General features: G+C 31.3%; 4 protein-coding genes across 6 annotated transcripts in view; all 4 read right to left on the bottom strand.

The window, feature by feature from the left end:
• Positions 1 to 746: 746 nt before the first annotated feature.
• LOC130896319 (hydroxysteroid dehydrogenase-like protein 2) lies at positions 747 to 6,276 on the bottom strand. The gene is made up of 7 exons (XM_057804325.1): positions 5,949 to 6,276; positions 5,409 to 5,572; positions 3,486 to 3,699; positions 3,089 to 3,294; positions 2,552 to 2,820; positions 2,360 to 2,502; positions 747 to 1,192 (listed from the first exon to the last, which is right to left on the bottom strand). The coding sequence occupies exons 1-7, from the start codon at positions 5,960 to 5,962 to the stop codon at positions 970 to 972; spliced, it is 1,233 nt and encodes a 410-aa protein (XP_057660308.1). The 5' UTR covers positions 5,963 to 6,276; the 3' UTR covers positions 747 to 969.
• Positions 6,277 to 7,231: 955 nt separating this feature from the next.
• On the bottom strand, positions 7,232 to 9,108 carry LOC130896112 (DNA polymerase subunit gamma-2, mitochondrial). The gene is made up of 5 exons (XM_057803906.1): positions 8,632 to 9,108; positions 8,371 to 8,532; positions 7,705 to 7,888; positions 7,417 to 7,640; positions 7,232 to 7,360 (listed from the first exon to the last, which is right to left on the bottom strand). Exons 1-5 carry the CDS (start codon positions 9,106 to 9,108, stop codon positions 7,301 to 7,303), a joined length of 1,107 nt encoding a protein of 368 aa, XP_057659889.1. The 3' UTR covers positions 7,232 to 7,300.
• Positions 8,925 to 9,859, bottom strand: LOC130896113 (glutamyl-tRNA(Gln) amidotransferase subunit C, mitochondrial). The gene is made up of 2 exons (XM_057803907.1): positions 9,450 to 9,859; positions 8,925 to 9,248 (listed from the first exon to the last, which is right to left on the bottom strand). The coding sequence occupies exons 1-2, from the start codon at positions 9,761 to 9,763 to the stop codon at positions 9,059 to 9,061; spliced, it is 504 nt and encodes a 167-aa protein (XP_057659890.1). The 5' UTR covers positions 9,764 to 9,859; the 3' UTR covers positions 8,925 to 9,058.
• An 870-nt stretch (positions 9,860 to 10,729) lies between these two features.
• The window catches only part of LOC130896260 (sialin-like), a 32,830-nt gene continuing 16,759 nt past the window's right edge, over positions 10,730 to 26,800 (bottom strand). For all 3 annotated transcript variants that reach the window (XM_057804229.1, XM_057804228.1, XM_057804227.1), the window contains exons 2-8: positions 18,843 to 19,027; positions 15,927 to 16,175; positions 15,607 to 15,706; positions 13,869 to 14,057; positions 12,523 to 12,822; positions 12,218 to 12,456; positions 10,730 to 11,465 (exon numbers count right to left, since the gene is read on the bottom strand). In XM_057804229.1, coding sequence (XP_057660212.1) covers positions 11,256 to 11,465; positions 12,218 to 12,456; positions 12,523 to 12,822; positions 13,869 to 14,057; positions 15,607 to 15,706; positions 15,927 to 16,175; positions 18,843 to 18,992 — 1,437 coding nt within the window. In that variant the 5' untranslated portion in view covers positions 18,993 to 19,027 and the 3' untranslated portion in view covers positions 10,730 to 11,255. The remainder of the gene's footprint in view (positions 11,466 to 12,217; positions 12,457 to 12,522; positions 12,823 to 13,868; positions 14,058 to 15,606; positions 15,707 to 15,926; positions 16,176 to 18,842; positions 19,028 to 26,800) is intronic.

Below are 26,800 nucleotides of genomic sequence, written 5' to 3'. Positions count from 1 at the left end.
TTTGTTTTATTTCTGTTTTTTAAAACAAGTATGAAAAGTAAATCCCGCTATTAATAATTGAGTTTCCTAGGTTCAAAATTGAAGAAAAAGACAGTACTTAATATATCTAAGATTAATTGAAAATTTACTTAACAATGAGATTTAAATAACGAAATTGAGTTGATAATAAATCTTTTATTGCTTGTGAGACAATAATAACGATAAAAAAATCAATTTAGTATTGGAAAATGAATCAATTAAAATTACTTTTACTTACATCAGTTAAATGGTAAATTGGTCCACTGTTATTAAATTCTTATTTAAAAATCAATACATTAGTTGTTTGAAACAACGTTCGACATATTTTAGGGGTTATTTTTGTTTTGAAAATGACATAAATCAATTACTTTCCCAATAATGAAGATGAAACTTTTCACTTTTATAATAGATGAAATAAGTTAATAACTATACTTCGGTTACTGAACTATTACACAATACTTTTTAAAAAGTTTTATAACTGCACTTTTATACAAGATAACAATCTTGTTTACCCATAAACGCCATATTGGAAAATATTTGACAGATCGTTGGATTGGGAATATTTTTAACAGGTTAATCAATAGCAATAATAAAATTTCACTACATCAATACGCGTTCCTTTTGTACATTATTGTTGTTGTAGTTCTATGATCTAAAACTAACTAATGAGGTGTAACGTTATATGTGGTAAAAAATCTTGTAGAGGGAAATTTAAATGAAACGCAATGAAAAAATATATTTTTTTAATAAAATACAAATCGAATACAGAATTTACTTGTACAACATTTATAAAATTGCGGATTTTATCAACATTAAACGTTTAGAATATATCATTAAACATGTTTTTAAATAAATAATAAAAGTTATATTTAATTATATACCAATACCAAGTTTATTCACCGACAAAATAATTTTTAATTCGTATAAAGGAAACGTAAAATAAATGCAACTTCAAAGTTTGGCTTTTAAACTGGTCATCAATCCCTCCAATTTGATAGCCTTCGATAAATCTCCTTTGATCTTCATTTTACCGGTCATGTAAGCCGTTGTCGGTTTTGTTTTACCGGTAAACATATTGAAGAATTGTTTGCTGTCCATTGTAAAAGTTGCATCAGGTTTATGAGAATATTCGCCAAACCCGCACGAGCCTTCGCCGTTTTTCAAATCTAAGTACCTATTTAGAGAAATGTTGTATTTTTACTAATAATAAATAAGCTCCATCAAATTGGCATTCACTCTAACGTCATCACTCGATATAACCTCAAACTTTATCTTCTAATTTTAAAAAAACGGAGGAGGCTCCGCAATCCCCTCTTCAGAGTAGATTCTTCCCCCCTACCCCCTCACCACCCCGGTCTAAAATCACTATAAATCGACGATCTATAATCTAAAGTTTGACCAAAAGAAGTCATTTTACGATGTTGTTTTCATGATTTTGTACGTTTTAGTTTTCAAAGAATAAGATTTTTCAAATGGCAGCTGTCAGAAAATTGTACATGAAACGTAATAGGGGAAAGTGTGACGTCACCGAATAAATTGGTTTGTTTCATAATGAAATGGTTTAGGCGTATTTTCTCATATAGAATTTGACGTTAAAAAGCAAGGTGGTAACACTAGTGGTTGACAAAATTGATAATTGACAATGACAGCTTCAAAATAACCTTTCTGAATAAATCCCAACAGTCATAACGTCACGAAGCAAGTTGGTAATACTTAATTATATCGTTTCTAAAAGGGTTTTTTGTTAAAAAATGACAACTTTCGGAAGGATCAACAAAGTGTGACGTCATAAAACAAATTAGAGACATTTCTCGATGTCTTTATTTTGAAAAATGATAGTTGCCAGTTGGATAGAACCTCGAAAGGATATAACGTTATAAAACACATTGGTAACACTAGTGGTTGCCAAAATTTTTATAAATGACAGCTGTCAAAATTACCCTTATGAATAAATCTCAACAGTGTATTACGTCACGAAGCAAGTTGGTAACACTACATTATTTCATAACAAAGTAAATCATTTCTGGAAGAGTTTTTGTTGGAAAATGACAACTACCGGCAGAATCAACGAAGTGTGAGGTCATAAAACAGATTGGTAACATTACTCGTTGACTTTATTTTGAAAAATGACAGCTGTCAGAAGAGCCCCCATGGATAAAACCTCGACAGAGCGTGACATTATGAAGCAAGTTGGTAACACTAGTGAATGTCAAAATTGTGACAAATGTCAGCTTTCAGAAGAACTCTTAGGTCATAGAACAAGTTAGTTTAACAATTAAGTAATTTACGTGTATCTTTTCGTATTGTCAGTGTAAATATATACATAAATGCATAAACTCACCACAAACCAGCTTCTTCCCCAGTAACATTGAAGACATATACAGCTTGTACTTTTTGGACGGTTTGCGGCGATATCGAACTTTCAATCTTTTTAAACAAGGAGGCGATTTGTCCTTGGGGAGCGGCAGCAGCACCGGAACTAGCCTGTAAATTCCATATAAACATAGGAAATCAAGAAATTTAATTCCAATACCTTGTCACCCGAGACCTTTTCTTTAGGATCTAGGAAGAAATCGTCCATTAAATTTGCCACGTTATCAGGATTGCAAGCGTATTGTATCAATTCTTGATCCGTCACACCGGCTTGCTTCAAAACATCCTCATCGATACAGAAATTTCCAGTAAAAGTCTTCGGATCCTTTATTAATATATTATAAGCTGCGTCTGCCATTATATCAGGTTTTCTTGATACGTTTGCTGACTCTTTACCTCCCAGCATTTGCATTGCAGCAGTATCGATAGCTGGAAATACAAAAATCCCCTCATATACACGAATGTATGAATAATATTGTGATAAAATCATATAAAAACATTTTTTAATGCATTTAATGCATAATTTTAATGCAAATGTTCTTGTTTGATAAATTTTGACGTCAAAATTTATCTTTCTTTTGAAAATTATAAAAAAACTAATTTTAAAACAGAAGAGACCTAAAATCAAAACACTTAGATGCATTAATATATCAAAAGGTCTAAGAAATAAGAAATTAAAAAAACATCTTTTTTTTACCTGTTCTGGGCCACAAGGCGTTTACGGCGATATTAAAAGGTTTGAATTCTTCGTGCATCCCTAATACGCACATCGACATACCATATTTGGCCATCGTGTATGCCACATGGTTCTTAAACCAAATCGGTTTCATATTGAGAGGAGGCGAAATATTCAAAACATGACCATGACTACTTTTTTTCAAGTAAGGAAGACATTCTTTGGTTCTGTAAAATGATTTAATTATAAAAGGGATTTGAAAAAACCACCATATTCACCAGATATATGCCTTTGTGAAGAAACAGAACAATTTATAACATTAGAATTAAAGCTAACTTTTGATAGTTACAAAAACAGATCATATTATAATCTGCAAATAAATGTATCGTTTTAAATTAAATAATTTGTTCAATCTTACACTAAAAATGTTCCTCTGGTATTTATATTATGCATTAGATCGTATCTTTTCATCTCAGTCTCGGCAGTTCCGGTTAAAGATATAGCGGAAGCATTATTTATAAGTATATCTATTCCTCCAAATTTTTCTACAGCTTCTTGCACCGCTTTTTTAACGGTGTTTTCGTCCCTTACGTCTACTATACATGCTAAACCTTTCCCACCAGCTTTTTCAACTAAAACGATTATTCACTTTCTAATGTTTATGTAAAAACCACATCACAATAAAAACAAAACGTCCTATTCATAAATCCTATATAATAATGGATTGTTATTGTTTAGAAATTGTTAGTGAGCGGAAAAAACGAAAAACAAACCTTTGTAAAATTGTAAACAGATAAATATATCAAATATGTAGTAGTTCAAATGACGCGAGAATAAAGTATAAATGTAGTTCATTTGTTACTATTATAAACATAGAAATAACTTTTTTCATGGATATGATTCCGAATCAGTTTAGAAATCGATGGCATAGATACTTTCAAAATTGTATTTCGATGGTTGAGCAGTTCTGAACTTTTCGGAACCTATAACCCGGGTTCAGTTAGATCACCTTATTTGAATCACAATTTCCGAACGTCACGTTCAATTTTCGGTGGAAATTTCAAATTTAAACGTGATCTACAAGAGTTTTCGATTTTTATTACTTTTGAAGCGTTATTTCTTTCCCGATATTTTTTTAGTTGTATAATATATTATCCATGTAAAATAATTGTTATCAAAGATTTATCCCTTCACAACGACTTTGCATAAAACTTCAATTCAAATAAGCTAATTTCATGCTGTAATGCCGAAAAGTACAAAAACGGCAAACAGTGACCTACCAATGTGGCTGCTGATGAGAATTAAAAGTAGACAGCTATTTAATGGAAATAATTCAAAAAACCATAGACAAATTAACTCGATAAGTTTCCGAACAACATTGAACGTGGAGTAGTAGAAATATTACATATATGCAGTCGATAAATCATCATCCAGAATGAGTTAGTTATCGATTAGAACGATTCTAAATTGATTACTAACTAATTCAGAATCGATTCTAGATTGACTTGACAACAAAACTCTATGTGTGTAGAATTTAAAATGTGGCATTCTAGGAATCACCTATTTGTCACTTGTCAAATGTTGAGAAGTGTATCAAATAAACGCGCCTGTCAGCTGTTTGAATGTTTGAAATTTAGATATGTACGTGGAAACTGTACAAGCAGCTACCTTTTTTAATAATTATTTACAGTTTTTGATGATAAATAGTTTTGATTTAGTATCTGTTTTGGTATAAAATCAGTTTAAAAAAAAACAAAAAGAGGTCGAAACGTCAATTTTTACCTGTATTAAGAAACAAATTTTTTATCAAGAGACCTGAAAACAGGATAATTTATCACGAAAAACATAAAAAAAAATCTGAGAAGTAAAAATTATTTACAGTACTATAGGAAAAAATGGAAACAAAAAGTATATACAGAGGTAGATGAAAGAATTCTGTTAAAATGAAGTGCAGTGTGGAGTTACGACTCATAAGGGGCGTTATTATTCCAAAAAGTTTTAATTGTTTAGAATTTGATGTCTGCAAAATTAAAAATTCTCAAAATAAAGTACAACAGGTTCAATAAACAGATAAGTTGTCTTTAAAAACAAAATAAAACAGATAAAATCCTTGTTATGTTACTGTTGACCCCGAAATTAATCAGTTCTTATCTTTATTCATGTATAACTTTATCTAAATAAACACTAATCACTTATTTTCTGTACCATAAATAAATAACTTCCATTAAGCACGTTGCTATCAAAAACAATTTAAATCAATGAAACATAAACAGCAATTTGGGTGAAATAAAAAAATTTAAGATAAAATAAAATTTAAAAAAAATGAATATTAGAAACTTACTTTCTTCACAAGCTGTATATATGGTTCCGGGTAATTTTGGATGGGGTTCTGCAGTTTTAGCAGCGACGACTATGTTAGCACCATCTTTAGCTAATTTAAGAGCTATCGCTTTCCCTATACCTCTACTTCCTCCAGTGACTAATACTGTGCGACCAGCAAGTTTTCTAACATATTAAAACAATACAGAATTTCAAAATTTTGATATTTTCAGTAATCATTCTATTTATCTTTCGACAATTCATTTGAAAATAATAACTAGTTTCATTATATATAACACAAATTACATTTGCAAAAAATTAAGTAGGTTACACAAAAATTGTAAAATCAACATTGGATTTGAATGTGTATATAATGGTAAACATTATATTTTATTATTAATGATGGATACTGGTCCGTTATACATATTTAGGACTTTGAACGTCATTTAAATAATACAAAATAATCATCTGATAATTATATTTTTCAATTTAGTATTTGAACAGTTAGTAGTATGAACAAATCGTTAATGACATAATTAAAACAAAATATCCATCGACTTACCCTGTATTAATCATTTTTTTATTATAAAAAATAACAAATAAAACTAAATAACTATTCCAAACTAAAACAACTTCATATAAATGAAAATTTTCAAGTTACAAATAAAAATTCAGCTTATACAGTGTTGCCGATCAGAACGTACAGTGATATAAATAATGATCATGGGTGTTTAAATATGGAAGAATAAAATAGTAATATGAATACATATTGTGAATCGGATATATCAAATAGATAATAATAAATCCATAAAATCGAATAAGAAGCCCCTTTAAAAGAAACATTATTAATGTATTAATTTCATTTGAATGTGCTGTGCTGAAATTTCGATAGCATGGCATTGTTGCGTTCGTCACTTGACAGAACGAGCAAATGTCAAAGTTCAAAGTCGAAAGTATATTATTATAATTAAATAGAAAAAACGTAACAAATACGTATTCATTGGATTGAACAATATTTAAAATTTTTGTCAACGTTTTACAATCAATTCAACTAATACTGCAATTTATCAATAACTATTATATTTGAAGATAAAAAGTAGGGTGCGTTCGTTTATATGTGTACTCGATAATCCTGTAAGTTATACTTAAATATGGTATTGATAGGTGAGAAGGCGAGGTGCGCTCGTTTATATGTGCTTTCCATAAACATGATAATACTACGTTGTGCTGTTAATAAAATTCGTACTACAAAAAAGATTGAGATACAAAGAAAGTTACGGTATAGATATCTCTGACAAGTGATTCTTTCAATTTATTGTATGTATATTTCTCTACACACATTGCATTGATGGGTAAAAAAGTAAGGTGCGCTCGTTTATACCTGCACTCAATGAGTTTTATAGTTTGTATATGTACGGTGCGTTTATTTGTGAATATTAAATTGATAGTTAGATAAGTAAGGTACGTTCGTATACACATATATTAAATTGTTTCTGTGGTTTATTTGTATAGTCTATTGTGATCGTTTATTTTTGTACTCATTAGGACACGATCTTGGAACAAATTTATCTGTCAACATAGAAAAATCAAATACAGGACATATTTTTGAAAAGTCTATAAATGTTCAAACTAAGTAATTTTATTTTAATACTCGATCGCTATTTCGAGTATTATTAATTATTTTGATAATAAATTAATATATTGTTTCAAAAATCTAGTTTAAGTTTAAAATAAGTGATATTCAAATCAAATGAGAGTTCAGTGTCTAAAATTTTATTTATATTTAGTGAATCTGCATTTGGGAAAACAGGTCAGTGATTTTAGGCTAATAAATAATTAAATATCTTATGTTTTACATATTTATTGATTCAAATAACAAATATTTCTAGCCCTACAATCCGTGAATCATACATTTTAATAATTTTTAAATAACAACTCGACGTGATTAACTATTTCTGTAACATGGACTTGTTCCTGAAAAAGAATCATCCAAAAATAAAAAGATCAATTCATTTAATAAACAAACTAACCTTTAAAGTAGTATCTCTAGAACGAAAATGAGCAATTCCATCTTTTAAAGTTCTTTCATTCAATAATATAGTATACGGTATACCTAACAAATCATATTGTTTATACTGAGCTTCCAAAGTATTTTTTGAAGAACTCGTAAGATATAGAGTGGAAAAGTGATTTGTTCTCAATTGTTTACACAGATACAAAGCTAAATCCTCCAATTCTTTTATTGCAGTTTGATCTACAGCAAAAATAAACGCCAATTCACTTTTTTTCTGTTAATATCTATTCATTTATACACTTACTAGTACCAGATATTGCGAAACTGATTTTGTACGGGGCTAGTTTCCTATGAAATAGAAATAATGATCTACTTTTGTCTTGATAAGTTTGCTCTTGATAAGCGTCACACAATGTATTTAAAAATAAAATTGGTAGATTAACTTGACTGGTGATTGTATGAGCAGTGATAAATTTTCGTTCCTTAAACTGAAGAGAACGTTGTAAATGTAGCAAATACCATTCAAAAAAAAATGAACAATCAGGTGGAAAAATATTTATTTAATGTTTTTAAAATTAAATTTGTCGCGTTTTGATAACTTTTTAATTAAATGTTAGATAATTTTATAAGTAATTCAAATTACCACTTGAAAATTATTTTTCCACAACATTATGTCAGTTTCAGAGTTAGTAAAAGTTAATTTTTATTTTGGCAACATGATTCACTTCTATTTTTCAAATAACAAAAAAATATTTAGCTTTTATATTGAATTTTCAGATAATTTTATAAATAATACTCCTTTGATTTAGGACCCTTATACAAACTATTAAGGCTAATTAAACGGTCAACTATTTTGGTACAAATTATTTTAGCTCAAAAGTTTAAGCTTATTTTTGCTATTAAATGAAGCCCCAGATCTTGAAACACCTTATTTAACTTTTTTTTATGTATCTCAATGAATTTGACTTACTTGTAATTGCTGATTAGTAAAATTTGAATCACATCTATTGAGAGTAAGCGTTTCTAAAAGTTGCGAACCCCATGGATAGTTTGCTAAAATATCTACAGTCTGTATAGTATTTTCATCATTTTTTATATCTGTTAATGAGTATTTCCCTGGAGCAGCTGAAAACTTATATCAAATCACTAGAAATGGTAATTTACTTTCAATTGTTGAAAATATATATAAATTCGACGATCAGAGAAAGAAGTTGAGGTAAAAATTACTCACCTTTCTAAACCATATTCTCCTTTGCTTCTGCCAGTGGTGAAATAACCTTGTGGAGTCAGTGGGATTGACGAAAATTATGAATTTTAGGAAAACATCATCTTCGTGCCTTAGAATATCTTCTAAATTAAATATTTCACCAGCAGAAGCCTTTTTGTAGTAACTGACTATTTCTTCTGAATTGTAAGATTTCATTTGTTTTTGAGAAGATGTTATACCGAAAGGTAATTTTTCAGAACATAATCGTTTAGTAAAATCAAAAGTATCATTAATATCTCCCCGATTCATGCAAACTGTTATTTCTTTGTTAATTACAGAATTATAAAACCATTCCAGATTTATATTTTGACACAGGAATAATCCTACAGGTCCTATTTTATATTGATCGATGTTATATTTAGGAAGTAGAGATTTTATTAAAAAGCCACTACTAGCTGCTAGATCCAGAATCGTTTTTAAAGTCTTTTGGTGACCCATCATGTAATAAATCTTTTCTGGATTCTAGAGGTATATTACCAGGAGGTGTTACAAAGTATTCATCTTCAACTAGTGAAGCATTTTTTAGAATATCATCCCTATAGTTTCCTTCAGTAACAATATCCTCTCTCAGTCTCAAAGGACTAAAACATACGTTTTTGTTGCTGAATTATATCAATTTTAGGTCTCTACTAATCGAAAATTAGTTTTAAAAAACACTTTTCATCAGAAGAAACCTAATATCAAGATTATATAACAATAATAACATATAAAAAGGTCTAATAAATTAATATCATTATATTGATATTGAATATATAGTTAACATATAGTTAATATATACTTACAAGTCTTCCAAAGGAGTGATCAAAGGTTCTACGTTAGTAGTATTTACTTGTAATATTTGATCCGCGAACTTTAACTTTGCTTCAAGAGTTTCAACTGCTTTTTTACTTTCACAAGCTACTAGGGAGAGTCGTTCTAGTAAAGCTACAGTTGCTGCATCAATTGTAGTTTTGGGGGGTAACTTAGTCAAGTCAATTTTTGATTTAGTTTTTTCAATAGGTATTAACCTTTTCTCTGTTTCAATTAATTTTGTTTGTTTTGTTACCGTACAAAAATATCTAAATTTTAGTAATACGGAACATAACGATTTGTTCATTATATATTTTACACAAAAAATTGGTGAAGTAGAATATCAATCACACATATGAAAATATTTCATCAGTTAAATATTACTTGAACATGAAAAATTGAGGTTATATTATTGACACTTTGACAGAGAGTTAAAATAGATCATAGAACTATAATTGTAGAATTAAGAGCAGATAAGTTTTATATTAATTTATATAGATTGAGCGTTTAATAAAATTCTAATAACAATTATCATTAATAATTGAAATAATTATCAATAAATTAAAGAGTTTTGAATAATTCATTTATAAGGTTTTCTCCAACTGTTTTGTGTTTAGTATAAATGTCAGTTTTGTGTCATAATCACAGACCTACTATTCTATAGATTTTATACGTGGATCAATCAAAATAAAGTTAATGGTTTATTTTTCGATCCGAGTGCTACACTGAAGTGATTTTATAAAACGACGCAGTGAGTGTAATTACACTTTGTTACATAGGTTACACTCTACCATATACAATGTTCGTGTATTCTTCACTACAGTTTTGACAAATCCGTCATAGAAATCGCTGAGACTGCATTATGTTCGAACCTGACATTTGCAATCCATATTATGTTATTGTTTATAGAGGTTAAGGTAACGGTACTCTTTTTTGAATTTGAATGATAACGTCAAATTTTTTTCAGTGTAGACGTACAAATCCGTAACGGGCATGCACAGAATATTTTATTATTATTCTGGTTATTTAAGCATTGCCGTTGTTTCTGTAAACTTTCAAAATTCGCTGTAAAGAGATCTTAACTCGAGTGTTCAAAAATTGATACAACCGAACGGGAACCGAGCAGTGAGATCGGAATAAAGTGGATTGCCGAACGATAGCGAACAGTATAGATCTACATAAACGAACGCAGTACTTGAAGTTGAATGTCAACGTTAACTTTTGACAGTATAGACCAGACGTTTTATATTCGGGAAATAAAAAAAACAAAGTATTTACTTAAAATTTACTTTTAATAATCAACATAAATAAAATATTTACAAATTCTTTCAATAATTAACAAAATTAATATGATATATAATACAATGAAGTTGAAATTGTTTTCTGAGGGTGAATTTATAGCTGGAAAACATTTTTTATTTAGAAACTACCGAGTAGAAACACAATTACACTGTCTGACGCGCGTTTCGATAACCAAGTTGTCGTCTTCAGAGACCGAAGGTAAACTAAGTCTCTGAAAATGATAATTTGGTTATCGAAACGCGTGTAGTTGCGAGTGTTCGTGTAGTAGTAGTGTAAACAGTGTGTCCAGTATACATTGATAGTTAAATCGAAACTGCCCTAATATACAAAAGTTTTTAATCACTTATGACATTTCATCGGCATTTTCCATTCAGTTCAGCTTTAAAAAGAAACCATAGAATTATCACAGGCTTTAAAATATCAGAAAAAAAATACTCGTTAATTAATTTTTTCCTTCGAAACTTGTACATTACTTGTACAAACATTTTTATCTAACGTCAAACGACGGAATTTTCTATTTCTTTTTTAGCGAATTTTCCCTGAGCGTTTACGCTACCGTAATTCGTATCGAGTTTTTGTTCTTTCAGTTGAGACGGATCGTTCCAACGTTGTTCTTCTGCACTACCGAACAGACAATAAATGATGTTGGTTACGTTGAATATGGCGAACGTTATCCAAAACACCGTACGCCATTGTTTTAACGTATGCTAGAAACAGATAAAAAATATGTTTAAATAGCGTTTAATTATTATACAAAAACATAAGTTTGTTCGCGCGTACAATACCGAACTGATCGCGAGCGCTTTCAAAATTGCGGAGCGTTCAGTTAAACATAATGATTCTGTTCTACTAAGTGTCAACGAAAAAAAAGTTTTTATTGATGGCGCGTTCGTTCAAGTATAGAACTAATTCTAATTTGCGAAAAATTCGAACTGATCGCGAGCGCTTTCAAAATTGAGGTGCGTTTAGTTAGACATAACGATTCTGTTCTAGTAGGTGTAAACCAACAAAAGTTTTTATTGATGGCGCGTTTGTTTAAGTATCGATCTAATTGTAATTAGTGAACAATTCGAACTAATCGAATACGCACTTGTAAAACTACGGTGCGTTTTGTTTGTCACAACGAATACTTCTATTAGATGTAATAGCTTTTTATCAATGGCGCGCGTTTGTTTAACATTTCGAGCTCAAACCCGATTCTAATTGTAATTTGCGAACAATCCGAATTCATTCAAAAACTGACCGCACGCGCATTTTCAAAATTGAGGTGCGTTCAGCTGGACATAACGAATCCTTCTAGTAAATCTAAGAGATTTTTATCGATGGCGCGTTCGTTCGAGTATCGAGTTCAGAATAGGTTCGAATTGTAACCCGCGAACAAAACTCACGTAAAATCAGCCAATTTGTGTTATTGAAGAAACTTTGCTGGAAAAATATACGGTGTTAAACGAAAACTTACGTCTTCTGTAAGCGCGCCGGCTAAATAGGGCGCTATAATTCCAGTAATTGCTCCTATACCGTTCACTATAGCCATCAATGTACCCGCATAATTAGGCGCCAAATCTAATGCGTTCACTTTCATTCCGCAATAAAACGGACCCATAAAACCCATAGCTATGGTGAACATAGCTACGGTTAAATATCGATCGCATCCCGAATAAGATGCTATCATAATAAAAATCGCCGGTCCCAAAGAAGCTACAAATAATTGTTTTTTTTAATATTCGTTATACATATATGGTTATAAGTTAAATGTGATTTTACCTATTGTGGTAAATAATTTCCTAGCGAAAGTTATACCGAGACAACCCGAAGAAACTAACCAATCGCAGAGCCATCCGGATCCCATGGATACCAACCACATGACGGCGTATGGTAGCGACGTCCATATTCCGTTCTCTTTGACGTTAAATTTCAAAACGTCGCTCATGTATGTCGGTAGATCCGTTACCATGGTGAAAAAACCCCAATCGTGACCGATCTGGGCTGCGACTAGAGCCCACAGCGGCGCCGATGTCAATATCTCCCTCCACGGGATTTGTCTTTTTTCCTCGGATACATTTTCTAAAATGTTACATTTATACAATTATAATTTATAAATTAAGATAAAGAATGCTAAATATTCGGGGGGGTGAAGGTCTTCTCATAATATATAATAAAAAGCTGGCTAAATACTCGTAATAACAAAGGCCTTTCAAGTATGTGTCTCTGTTTAACAGAAATTACTTCATTATGAATTGAAACCCATGATGAAGGAGGCCTTCTACTAATGCGTCTCTTTTGAATAAAAACAACGCTACTCTTTTATATTTATGATAAAAAGGTGGCTATATACTCGTAATGAAAGAGGCCTTTCATTAATGCTCTCTGTTTGATAGAATTAACGAAATTGTTATATTTACTGGCTGAATACTCATAACAACGAAGACATCTTACTAATATGTCTCTTTGGAATAAATATAAGTCTAGTCTTTCATATTATGATAGAAACCTAGCTGAATACTGATGACAAAGAAGACTAATACTAAAACCTGGTTGAATACTCGTAACGATGCAGGTCTCCTAATAATGTGTTTGTTTATAGTTAAAACTTGGCTGAATACTAGCGATAATTGTTTGTACAAACAACTGGCTATATAGCACTAATGAAAGGCATAATTATAATAACCTTACTCTTTAATGTCAATATTCAAAACCTGACTTAATAATCATAACGAGAAAGGCATATTGATAATACCTCGGTTTCAAATACAATTGAGCCACTTTCTTATATTAATTGATACAACCTGGCTGAATACTCATGAGAATGGAGACATACGTTGAAATAAGACGAATATTTGACTTATAGTTTGTTTTGACGTATAGTGAGGTTAGTTGGCCCGCTGAACTAGAATGTATATTTACATAAAAAAATGAGAATATTTTGAATTTTATGCATATTTAAACGTGTAATGAAACGAATTTAGTGAAAATTCGATATGACTCATTCCAGTTAGTTTTTTTATAATAAAATCAAAATAAAATAAGTGAAAATCTAGTGTAAATTGTACAATGAATAAACAACAACAAAATGTAAAACATGTAAGTAGAAATTTCCGATATTTACTTACCTAACGACTTCTTGAGATACGCTTTTTCTTCGTCGCTGATAAAAGGATGACCTTCGGGTTCCGAATAGCAGATTAATTGCCAAATTATAAACCACAAAACACCTGCGGCTCCGAATACATAAAAAACTGATGCCCAATTTTTCGTTGCGTTTATTAGAGCCCCACTTATACTGTTACTCACAATCGTACCTGAAATTGATTCAATGTACAGTCTAAGACGTGAAAATATCACAGAAAATGATGTAACTAATTTGATACATCAATAGATAAGTAGATTCATCAAGATAATTTTTCTTCAGTAAATAAGCTTCTTTATCAGCAATAACTTCCTGTGGATCTGGACGATATGATAAATACAGAAGCAATTAGAATCATAAAAAGTTTCAATAAGTCCCTGAGATAATGTACCAATAGTTTTATCAACTCAATTTGATTCACCAACATAATTTCCTTCGAAAAACATGATTCTATGTCAGGGATTACTCCCTCAGTTGTTATTCCTTTCCTTGAAACACTTTTTCAGGTCTAAAAGCAATCAGCAGTCGCTGGGAGCGAAATATGGACGATATGGTGGATACAGAAGTGATTAAAGTTGAAGAAAACCATCTCCTGGTCCCTAAGCTGGTACATAAAAGTTTTTTCAACTACATTTGATTCATCGACATAGTTTCCTTCAGAAAACATGGTTCTGTTTCAGGGATTATTCCCTCATTTGTTATTTCTTTTCTTGGAACTCTTTTTTTCAGGTTTAAAAGCCACCAGTAGTCGCTGGGAGCTATATCTGGACGATATGGTGGGTACAGAACCATTTTGAGTTAATGGGAACTATTTATAAGTCGCAGAGGGAGTGTTATATTTCTTCTTCAAACATCTTTTGCTTCTAAGAGCAACCAGTAGTCGCTGGGAGTTAAATCTGAACGATATGGGGAGTACAGAAGCATTTAGAGTTCATGAAAACCATCGATAAGTCTCAAAGATAGTGTATTAAAAGTTTTTTTTAACTAACTTTGCGTCATTCACATAGATTCTTTCGGGAAACGTGATTCTATAACAGAGATTATTCCCTCATTTTTTAGTCCTCTTCTTGGACCACTTTTCAGGTCTAAAACCAACCAGGAGTCGCTAAGATCTGGATATGGACAATATGGTGGGTACAGAAACAAGTTGAGTTCACTTTAATTGAATTGTAACAATTTTTTATACGATGGTAGACAATTTTTTTCTTCTTCACGTTTCTTTGTCATTTTCTTCGTCAGTCGAATAATGTACAGTAAAAGTAATATTTTTTAAGAAAATATGCCACTCATTTGGGAAACATTTTTTTCAAACCCAAATTCTGAGTTAAAAGGGTGTAATCAGTGACATATGACATTTCCTTGATGTGTACTAACTTTCTTAATTCTATTTTACAGTTTTTCATCGAAATTTTTGGGATTTTTTTTGTTTAGAATCATTAAATTCCTCATATCAGTCAATGACTGTTCATTTTTCAAGATAAAGAGTCTATCTAATACTTTTCAAACCAAACCATAGCTTAAAAGTATTTTTTCTAATGCTCAATCAACGCTCGTCGATTGGAACTATACTATCGGAGGAAATGAGTCCAAAATTTTACAGGTGTCATTTTAAAAGATGATACTTCGAGGGAAAAATATAAAAATTTTATTCATAGTGACCTTTATCTAAACTAATTTGAAGATTAAAACTGCAAAAATTGTAAATTACATAAAATATTTACCAATTTGACTCCCGGCATAAACCAAAGTACCAATTTTCGCCCTTTCATGAAGCGGTACCCATTTAGCTAGTAATGCATTTAGGGCCGGATAAGTAGTTCCCTTCAAAAGATTAATAAACACTAGCAAATCAATCATGATGATGAAAATCTATATTATTGAGCAAAGTCCGGTCCTTCCAGCCTTTACTGATTCATATCCGACTCGAAGGACCAAACGTTGTAATTTCTAATGCGTGACACTCAAAATGAACCAATTCGTTGCTTCAACAGTACATAGTAAAAAGAACAAAGTCTGAAATATCTCAATTGCACATAATTACCTCTCCTAATCCCATAATGACTCTTAAAGCCACCAAAACTTTCCAGTTTCCATTTGTCGATATGATGACCCATGGCGTTATGAGGGTGAACACCGCCGTGGAAAGTATTCCCAAACCCAAAGAATACTTTCCACCGAATTTTTCAGCTAGCACACCACCGGGTATGTGTGTTAGTACATATCCCCAAAAGAACGAACTCAGAATGAGTCCTTTGGTAGTTTCGTCCCAATCGTAGAGGATCGCTGTGTTCTGTAATAAACTGAAAATGAGATGCTAAACAGAACTTCTGTCACACTTCAGATATTTTATTCAATGAAAGGTGTTTCGAAAGAAAGTTCGCCTTTGCGAGGTTAGTCGCTATGGAACGTTTCTCTACGTCACTTAAATGATGCGTCAAGCACCCGACTGATTGGAAAATGAGTCGAGAAGTTCGAAGACACCGGATCAACACTGGATAAACCGAAATCCGGGCGACGAAGATCTTCGAAAACGTAAATTTGGTTTGTTCGTGACGAGCTCGAATTGCCGTGCCTACTCATAATTATTTCGCGTTTTACACAAAGATTTGGAGCTGCACCTTTACAAAATTGAGTTAGTGTAAGAATTGAAGCCTCATGATGCTGGTCGGAGGCTTAATTTTCGTAAACCAGATGATTGAACGCTTTCCAACGTTTACCAACATCTTGTTTTCGGATGAAGCTTATTTTTATTTCAAAGGACACGTCAACAAGCAAAACAGCCGCTAGTGGATTGCAACCAAGCCAAAATACAAACACCAGAAACCCCCAGATTTATTTAAAGTGACCACATGGGCTGCGATGTCAGCGCGAGGAATTGTAGCTACAGAAGATGAGTTACGGTGAATTCGGAGCGTTATGTGCAGATTTTGGAAAACTACTTCGTGCCTGAGCTGTAAAACTTATAACCAAAGACCCATACGCAAAGTAGATTAGAATAGGATAGTTTTTTATGGCAAATTGATCTCCAAAGGTGACATAAATTGGCTTCGAAGCAGTCCGGATTTAATCCTATAGACTTATTCCTTTTGGGTTATGTCCAATCTAAAGTTCACTTTCCTGGCACAATTAAAAGAAAATATCCATCACGGAATGGCAGCTATCATGGAGAATACATGCCGAGGCAATTTCGGTTCGTAATGGTTTAAATTTGGATGATGTTATTTTTATGTTTTTATAATTTGAATTTTCTTTTGAGACACCTTGTATATACATTAGGAGAACTTGAAATATATGCTTGAATGATTGGCGAAATAAATTAATCAAAGTCGTTAAGAAGTTGAGTTTTATCTTAAAATTTGCCATCAAGAATTAGATATAAGTCAAAAGAGAAAATTCTACCAAAGAATTTGATACAAAAATTTTGCTCATCAAGTCTAATCAATTCAAATTAACTAACAAGAAATGTTCAATAAAGGCCGATTCACAAACTTGACTTGCCGATTGCGGGTGACGTTTGTCTATCGATTGACGTGCGGACGAAAATAACGAAAAATGTTTTTTATTGGAAGCAAGTCTAAAATCTAACGTCATACGTCAAAATTACGTTATAAACGCAAACAGATGTCGACGTCAAACGACAACTTTGAATGATCTTCAAATGTTCTAAAATGTCGCATTTCTAGGTTATGTTCGTCACTAAGTCTTCTAATTGTTTTGTTCTTATTTCTTTCGATAGAAACATATAAAAAAAGTCTTATTTTTTCAATAGTACAAATGGAATTTATCAATCAACTACTTCATTTAAGTTTTCGTAATTTTCCTCTAGTAAATCTAAAGTCAATAACCTCCTATTAGAATGGAAATTATTCCTTCTTATTTGCTTTCTTATATTGTTGAATTGCTTTTTGATAACGTCTGACATTGATCCTCATTTTTGTTGTAAACACAATTGTACTTATAGTAAAAAAAGCTTTTCCATAAATAAAACTGTTAAAAATATGAAAACTCACCTTAGTTATTAAAAAAAGTCATTTTGCTCCTATAGACGCTTAAAATTTTGTGTATATACAAATCGTAGAACAAAACAAACTATAACTTCAAAATACGAAACATTTCCCTATATATTGAACAGTTCTAGTTTATTCTTATTAAAATTAACCAATTTTTGTCATTTTGATCATAAAAACAGAAGAATAAAATGTTGAAACACTTCTTAAAGAATATTTTATAACTTTTGAATGAACTCGAAGTTGACATATGACATTGACATTATAATAAACTCAATTATAAATAGAGATAATATTTCTATGGTTAGGAATAATAGAGAGTAGTCATTTAAATGACACAGAACATCTAATTTCAAGTATAGTTCATATGTTGAACCTCTATGGTTTCCGTTTATTAATGACTTCTAAAAGACGTTGACGTTTGAAATATTTTATATTTATATACAGTGTGCACGTAAAATATTGATTAAATTAAAAATGTTAATGAAGGATTTAGAAACATTTTGCATGCAATTATTAGATAGTTCAGTGAGTATGCCGTGGCCGTTATTAATTAAAAACAATATTGCGAGAATTTTAGTACAAAACAATTACGTTAGATAAAATGTATAATTTTGATATAAGTTAATTATAAACAAAAATTTCCGCAACTGCTAATTATATCAATAATTATATTGAATTGGGTCATCTGTTATTGTCAATCAAAAAGAAACTTAGAAAACCTTGCAAAACGATAACACAATATAAGTATAATTAAAAACTGAAAGAAAAAAATGCAGTTTAAAACGTGTAATTATCAAATTAACATAAATTTCTTTCTAACCTTCGGCGTAGTTGATTTCTCTTAAAAAGTATGAAATTTATTGAAAAGAAATTATGTTTGCGTTAAAAATGGTTAAAATCATATTTTGAATAGTATTTTTTTATAATTATATTTAATATAAACTTACCGTTACGGAATTATGTGTTTTATTTGCGTTTTCTGATGGACAAGAATCTTCATCGTAGTAACTTGACGTTCCCGGTACTACCATTTCCGTTATGGCTATATTTAATGATACTCTTAATGAATAGGCATTCACTACAGCCAAAAATCCCATAATTCCCAAAATATACCTTTGCGGTATGAGGAAAACTGAAAAAAATTATATAATCTCACATTTTTTTTTTCTTTAATTTTACATTACCCAAAATTAAGTCAGGAGTTTTTGTTTATCGGTGAGGTATAAAGACTTTTTAGTAAAAATAGTAGTCGAAGTATAGTTTTTTTATTAGATATTTATAAAAGTAATTAAATTTTGAACTAGATTCTACTCTAGTTGAGACTGATCCTTCGTTATCTACAGTAAAATATTGGGTAGCAAAGTTTAGTCGAGACCGTACGACCTGCGATGACCAGCATCGCGGTGGTCGACCAAATGAGGTGGACGACTCTAGAAAAGTTGAAGAAAATCCACAAAAATGGCACTGAATGATGGTGCGCGAGCTAGCAGATATACTAGACATTTCAAAAAGTGCGATACATCGCAAATTAACTGAAAATTTGAACATGAGAAAGCTGTGCGCAATATGGGTGCCGCGTTTGCTCACAATGGAACAAAAACATAACTATGAATGGAACGTGGGTTCATCACCTCACATTCGAAACAAAACAATCAAAACAATGGATTGAAAAGGGGGAACCGGCTCCAAAGAAGGCAAAGGCCATTTCATCTGAAAGCAAGGTCATAGCGTCGTTTTTTTCTTCAACTATCTTGGAAAAAGAAAAACTATAAGCGGCGAGTATTACGTGAACTTATTGCAACTTTTGCAATGTGGCAATGGATCCATCACTTGACTCGGAGTCAAAAAGATCATCATCTGAGTGGACTGCCGCCGGTGAACCAGGTTCTAAACGCCCAAAGGCACAACAGCCAGCTGGGAAGGTTATGGCTTCAGTATTATGAGAAAAAAACACTGTTTCCACCAAGATGATGCACCGATTCACAACTCGATGGCAACGAGTTGCTTTCTAATCCACCGTATAGTGCAGATCTGGCACCCAGTGACTACTGGTTATTCGCTGATCTCAAAAGAAAGCTCGCCGATAAGAAAATCGGCTCAAATTAAGAAGCAATTGCTGAAACTAAAGCCTTTTTCGAAGCAAAAGACAACAACACAAAAGACATTGATGAATAAAATCGATTTTTGGCAAAAAATGTTTTTTTTTCGCAGTTATTGAATGACGTGTTATTTGAATACTTGTATCATTAATTTTTTGTAGTAAATGATTGTTTTTCAAAGTACAACTCGATATACAAATTTTTTTTCACATTGCAGTACTTTTCCAAAATGAAATCATTAGCTTTTGGTTATTTGAGGAACAATAGAGATTTTTTTGGTGAAAATAATAATCAAAATAGAGAATAGACTTCTTGGTACGTCGATAGTACTACTGTTGCATATTTTGGTACAGTTTTTTTTGTAGATTGGTTCATTAGAACTACCGTCATTTTATGGCATTAAAATTGTTGTTAAAAAATGAAAATGTTGACAATAATTTTTGATATAATGATTTCCAGAAATACATATTATTTTTTCGACGTTTAATTTATAGTTGTAGTTAGCTAGTTTTCAAAATTAATACAAAATAGAAAACTTACGAATTTGAGTCACCAATCTATACATCACAAGAACCTGTTATCATCAAACCTACAAAACTACTGATATAACAAATGTTCTTTGTAATTATTCACCCTAGTCAATAAACTTTACGTAATAAAGATAGCAAAGTTCAATATCACTTATTGTAAATAAACAATATGACATAATTGGATATAAATAAATTTTCGAACCTTCCTCGTATATCTAAACCTACAGTAAATCTTGTCAATCAGTTATATGTTGATCGAGAATCATAATTATCTGATTGAAATGATACAAATCTGATTATTATTTGTTTAGATTAATTCGATTGGAATAATAAATATTTAGAGGTTAGTTTTTCATTGCCAGGTATGATTTAATTAAAATAATTTAAAAAAAAGTGTATGATAATCGAATGTTAATTGAGTTCGTGAACATTTTTTCTAAAATACATACTTAACCTCAAAATGACCTTTCACGTTTAATCATTCGTATAAAAAAGAAGAAAAATGCGGAATTCATTATAGATGAATCGATACTGTATCGATTCATCTATAACGAATCGAAAAAGTTAATACTTCAACTTGCTCCAGTGAACTGTGAAAGTGGATTTTAATAAAAAATAAATGGTTCAGTTATTGAAATTCGTGGTACAGAATTTGCAATGTTAATTTGATATCAGCGCTGTGGGCATTTCACTTTTAGGTTACGTAAAGTTTTGGTTAATTTTTTAAAAGTTTATTGGTAATACGAATTTTTGCAATGATGAGAATATGGAACTGCGCAACTGAAAAATTCATACATACGACATATTCGTAATAAAAATCGATTGAAGTCAAACCAAATTAAAATTTTTTTTTTAAAAACAAAAAAAAAACAATTTCAATATTTCAAAATAAAAGAATAAATCAATAAGGGACAACAGAAATTTTTAAATTTATATATTTTTATATAGCCAATACTCTTTGGGGGGAATTTTTAGGTTATTTTATGTTTTTGTAATATTTTCATTTTATTTTTTTTTCAAATTTAATAACCAATAAAGTTTTTTTTCGGAAATAGAAAGAATTTTTTGTGATTTTATACTTTCGCGATCCCCCCTTTTTTTGGTTCTAGAAAATCGAAAAATCATCCAATTTTGATGAATTTTTTTGTCAAATTTTCGTTTTTACGACAAATTCATGAAAAATAATGAGGAAATAAATAAAATGAAAACTTATATTGGTTAGGTGATGTGATGGAAATTCTAATTATACAGGGTTTTCCGGGACTTGATGCGAAAAATTATAAATTTTTAATGAATGATTACGTATGTTCATCTAATGTGTTTGGCGGAATAAATAAGGGCAGGGGTGGCTCATGCCCAATGGTTAACAATCCGTAACTTTTAGAAAAGTGAATTTTTTAATAGATTTTTTTTATAAAAAGATAATTTTTGTTTAACTCGATAAAATTTATAGTTGTATGTAGATTTTCAGGTATTTGCACAAAGTCCTTCACGACGACCTGCATCGATATGTATATGGTAAGTTTTCTGAAACTTCCGGTTATACCGGAAGGGGCCCAAACTTCGTTGTTTTAAACGGAATGTTACGGTTTTTATTAAATTTTTGAAATCTGCACGAAATTACAATATAACTTTATATGAGGCATTGTATGCCTAAAGTCCACCATTTTTTAATTATTTCACATTTCCGAAATTTTTGGATACATGCAGCCCCCCACTAAAAAAAATATATTTCCAAGTGTAAGTGAGTCAGATCTAATATTTTTGGGATTTGGTTAAATAACACCAACAGCTTGACCAAAATTTTATACAGGGTGTATCGAAAACGTTGCCGAATTTCGTTATCTAAAAACTTCGAAAATTTAATTTTTTCGAATGGCAACCAACATTTTTCTCTTCACCATTGGATTCTTTGCTTTAAATTGATGGGACTTCGTTAGTAAATTCATATATCTCAAATTAACGGTTTTTGTAGAAACTTGAAAAAACTGAAATTTTCATGGTTTTTAATTCTCGGTTGTCTGTAGTGACCAAAAAAAGCTTAAACGTCCCCTATTTTTATTGTTTGTTTGTTGTTGATGTGTTAGCTTTTTTTGGTCACTACAGACAACCGAAAATTAAAAACCATGAAAATTTCAGTTTTTTCAAGTTTCTACAAAAACCGTTAACTTGAGATATATGAATTTACTAACGAAGTCCCATCAATTTAAAGCAAAGAATTCAATGGTGAAGAGAAAAATGGGGGTTGCCATTTGAAAAAATTGAGTTTTCGAAGTTTTTAGATAACGAAATTCGGCAACGTTTTCGATACACCCTGTATAAAATTTTGGTCAAGGTTTTCACTGATTTTAAAAGCTGTTGGGGTTATTTAACCAAATCCCAAAAATATTAGATCTGACTCACTTAAACTTGGAAATATAATTTTTTTTAGTGGGGGGCTGCATGTATCCAAAAATTTCGAAAATGTGAAATAATAAAAAAATGGTGGACTTTAGGCATACTATGCCTCATATAAGGTTATATTGAAATTTCGTGTAGATTTCAAAAATTTAATAAAAACCATAACATTCCGTTTAAAATAACGAAGTTTGGGTCCACTTCCGGTATAACCGGAAGTTTCAGAGAACTGAAATTATTTTAGCTGAAACGAACATTTCGGAAAACCGATTCAAGCAAATTTTCAGAACGCTAGTCGCAGTACTTTCCCATATACATATCGATTTAGCTCGTGGTGAAGGACCCTGTACATAACAAGGAAACCGTTCGCTAAAAAAGGGGACAATCTGCAGAAAATTATCATAAATTGTTATTATTTAGGAAAAACGTGATGTTCAATTAACTAATGTCAGTTTGCTGTCAATATTTTCAAAAACCCGTCATCAATAATTATCACATCGTATCCAAAGTTTCCATACGGTAGAATTTACCTTTAATTAATATGCCAACATGCATTTGATGTATGATTTGGCTTCTGGTAACTCGCCAGAAGCCAGAACGTTGTATACTGAACGCTTTCCGGGCAGAATTACACCCCACTGTGGAAGTTCTCTTAGGGTTGATCGCAGCTTAAGCTTCCTTCATAAATTAAGTAAACTAATTCAACAACGAACCTTCCGAACACCAGCTTTAGAGCAAAATACATTAGAAAACTATTAATAGGATTTTCCATGAGCAACTTCTTCACCTCTTTCATGCCATGGAAGTAGAGGTTATAGATAAGCTCCATATTTTTTGGATAATAATCTGAATGGTCAGCGATACTTAGAATTTCTTCAAAATGATTTCCCATCCACGTAATGTGATATTCTTCTAAACATTCGCAAAGACATGTGGTTCGTGAACGATGGAGTCTTTCTACACTTCCCAAATGATGTAAAAAATTATCTTCATAACATTTTTCCTTTGAGACGCCGATCAGGCGTTCTGGCTCGAACCCTTTGATGTAGTTAGACAGATTATGAAGTTTGACGAGGTGTTTAAACCGCAGGGCACTCGCAGATAACGTGGTCTGCGATTTCGTCCTCCTCCATGCACCAGCGGCACTCCGGATCATCCGTGATGCCCGTGGTGTGAAGATGATGTCTTAGATGGTAGTGTTTGGTTAGAAGTCCAGTCTGATTTCGCGCCTATTTAGCTGGAGCAATTGTTTGGTACAAGCAACGAAATTATAGATAGAATAAACTTCCAATAAGACAGAACCTTGCAATACTCTTCCAAGTACAAAGAAATATCCTTCGTAGAGTCCGGAAGTGTGTAGAAGTGCCCACTCCGAATATTTATTATAGTTTTCAATAAATAATTACGATTTATGATATTTTTTTCAGAATGTCTCTTTATGGCGAACGGAAAAGTTGAAAAAATGATTAAAAAATTCATTTTTGGTATTTTTAGAATGTACGGGTTGTCGTAATCTACTCACTCCCGAATTTTTTGTATCGGAACACCTTGTATAATGAAAGTAAATTGTTTAATTAATTTTATGATATGAAGTATACGATTAAATGAGTTAAGTCCCAGAATATATGCATATAATTTGCGTCAAAACAGGTGGAAATTATATATTCGGTTGACTCAGATACTACTATGTAATTAGGAATAATTTTTGTACCTCTAAATCGATGTGAAAGTATATCAGAAGGGAAAAAAATTACCTTGTATTGAATTATTTAATAATTCATGATGAAAACTGAATTAACAAGTACTGATAATAACAATTAGCATACATACGAGAGTTGCTACTTGAGTTTTGTAATATGGCAACACTGATATGAATACGTCAAATCTGACATTGACATTTCTAATCGTGAACGTATTCAGAACGTGTTGTGCCATTTGAATTGTTTACAAGATATTTGAAACATTCATTTCGATCAAAGTTTTTGTGAAGCTACTTTAGCTGATTAGGCCACGTGACTACGGTTTTTCGTTGCATTAAACTTAATAAAATTACTTCCACCCCATTCCAGAACGTTTTCAACATCGGTAATGATGGTAGTGATCTGTTGTTACTAAAGGATTGGGGGCCTGATTTGAACGACGTAACCAGTGTGCTTGATTATGGATATATTAGACGCATTTGACACGGCTAATAACGTTCAACTTTAAAGATGAAGACATCGGGAAATTAACTTTCTGAATATACCTCGTAAATATATTTGAGACATTAAAAATATAGGTAATTACTAAAAATATTCTTATTTTTTGTTGTTAAAGAAAAAAAATTCCAAATCCTCTCGTTTAAGTACCGCCATAAAATTTTTATTTAAATAGATATGTTTCAAGTTGTCATCATTGTTAATTAGTTAATAATAAATTGTTTAAATAATATTCTTCGAGTATAAATGTCAATATATTCTTTTTTATGTTTTCAAGATAAATAAATAATAAAACTTCCCTATTGTTAATTGTTAAATCATATTTACTCACTCGCAAATAAAAATGCCTTTTACGACTAGAGTAGCAACGAATTAAAAAAAAAAATTAAAACTTACAAATATGGGATTAATCAGAAGGTCAGTGTTGTTAAAAACAAAAAAAATTATTGAATTCCTAAGTTATGTAATATATTTTGCATAACAAGTAGTTAGGATTTATTTTAAATAATCTTAAATTGAAATAAAATAATTATATTTCATTTTTTTGACCACTGTATATCAAATTATTGCAAAGAGAATCAACGACACCTAAAACGAGACTAACCTTACCTAAAAAAATTTAGATTCGAACCTGGAATCTTAGGTTAAGCGATCTCGAGTCCCTCTATCGATTTGGCTCTTGTATATGTAATATTGCATGATCGTCACGTGATTCAATACACGCCTATAACATCGTGACAAGTGACGTATCATGGATCTAAGGATATGAATCCGAAAATGACAACAATCGACCGTATGGGTTTTACAAGGCGGGCCGAATCCCACAAAACGAAGCCCTTGAAAGAAAATGGTCGCCCAGGCACTGGACACCATTAGGGCAATGCAGAACGGTCAATTCTGAATGGTACACCAGCATTTGTTTGCCAAAAGTGTTTGAAATCAATCTCGGAAAACTAATCATTCTCCATTACGTTAATGCGAGTTTTCTTAAATCACTTCAAACAAAAATGTTTTTGGAACAGTCAAAACATCGTACAGTCCAATGATTACATCTTATTGCCGTAGATCAAAAATAAATTGCAAGGTCAACGTTTTTCTACACCTGAAGAAGCGGTTGACGCGTTCAAATCACATTTTTTGGAGGTACCTCAATCGTAATTGAATTTGTTCAAACCATACAAAATTTAAACAGCAACCACCCCTCGTAGAATTTTTTGTCAGACAATCTGAAAAGTGTGTGGGAAATTTATATTGAAAAATAATCACAATTTTTTCATTTATGTCCTTTCTTTCTTTGTTAGGTTAATATCATTATATATTATAAGTCACTGGTGGCTAGATATGGAGAATACGGTGGCTGCGGAAGCAATTCGAAGCTTAATTCATCCAATGTCGGTTTGATTAAATAGCACCTTCTTATTTTTCAACAAATGGGACCGTTTCACGTTCCAATAATGCTACGTAATAGTAGCTGTTTATGGTTTTTCTCTTTTTAAGATAGTCGGTGAATATTATACCATGCATTTCCAAAATACTCATGCCATAATGTTGCCTGTTGACTTTTGTATTTATCCACGTTTTGGAGTCCGACAAAAATTTGGATTTATTACATTTGAACAGCTTCAAATACTGCCTAGAATCATCAATTCGTTGATGTTTTTGGTCTTCTGTAAACTCGCGC

Source organism: Diorhabda carinulata, chromosome 7, assembly GCF_026250575.1.
Source record: "Diorhabda carinulata isolate Delta chromosome 7, icDioCari1.1, whole genome shotgun sequence".
Classification (NCBI taxonomy): domain Eukaryota; kingdom Metazoa; phylum Arthropoda; class Insecta; order Coleoptera; family Chrysomelidae; genus Diorhabda; species Diorhabda carinulata.
The sequence above is the reverse complement of the archived record's forward strand: the minus strand, read 5'-3'. Positions and strand labels throughout refer to the sequence as shown.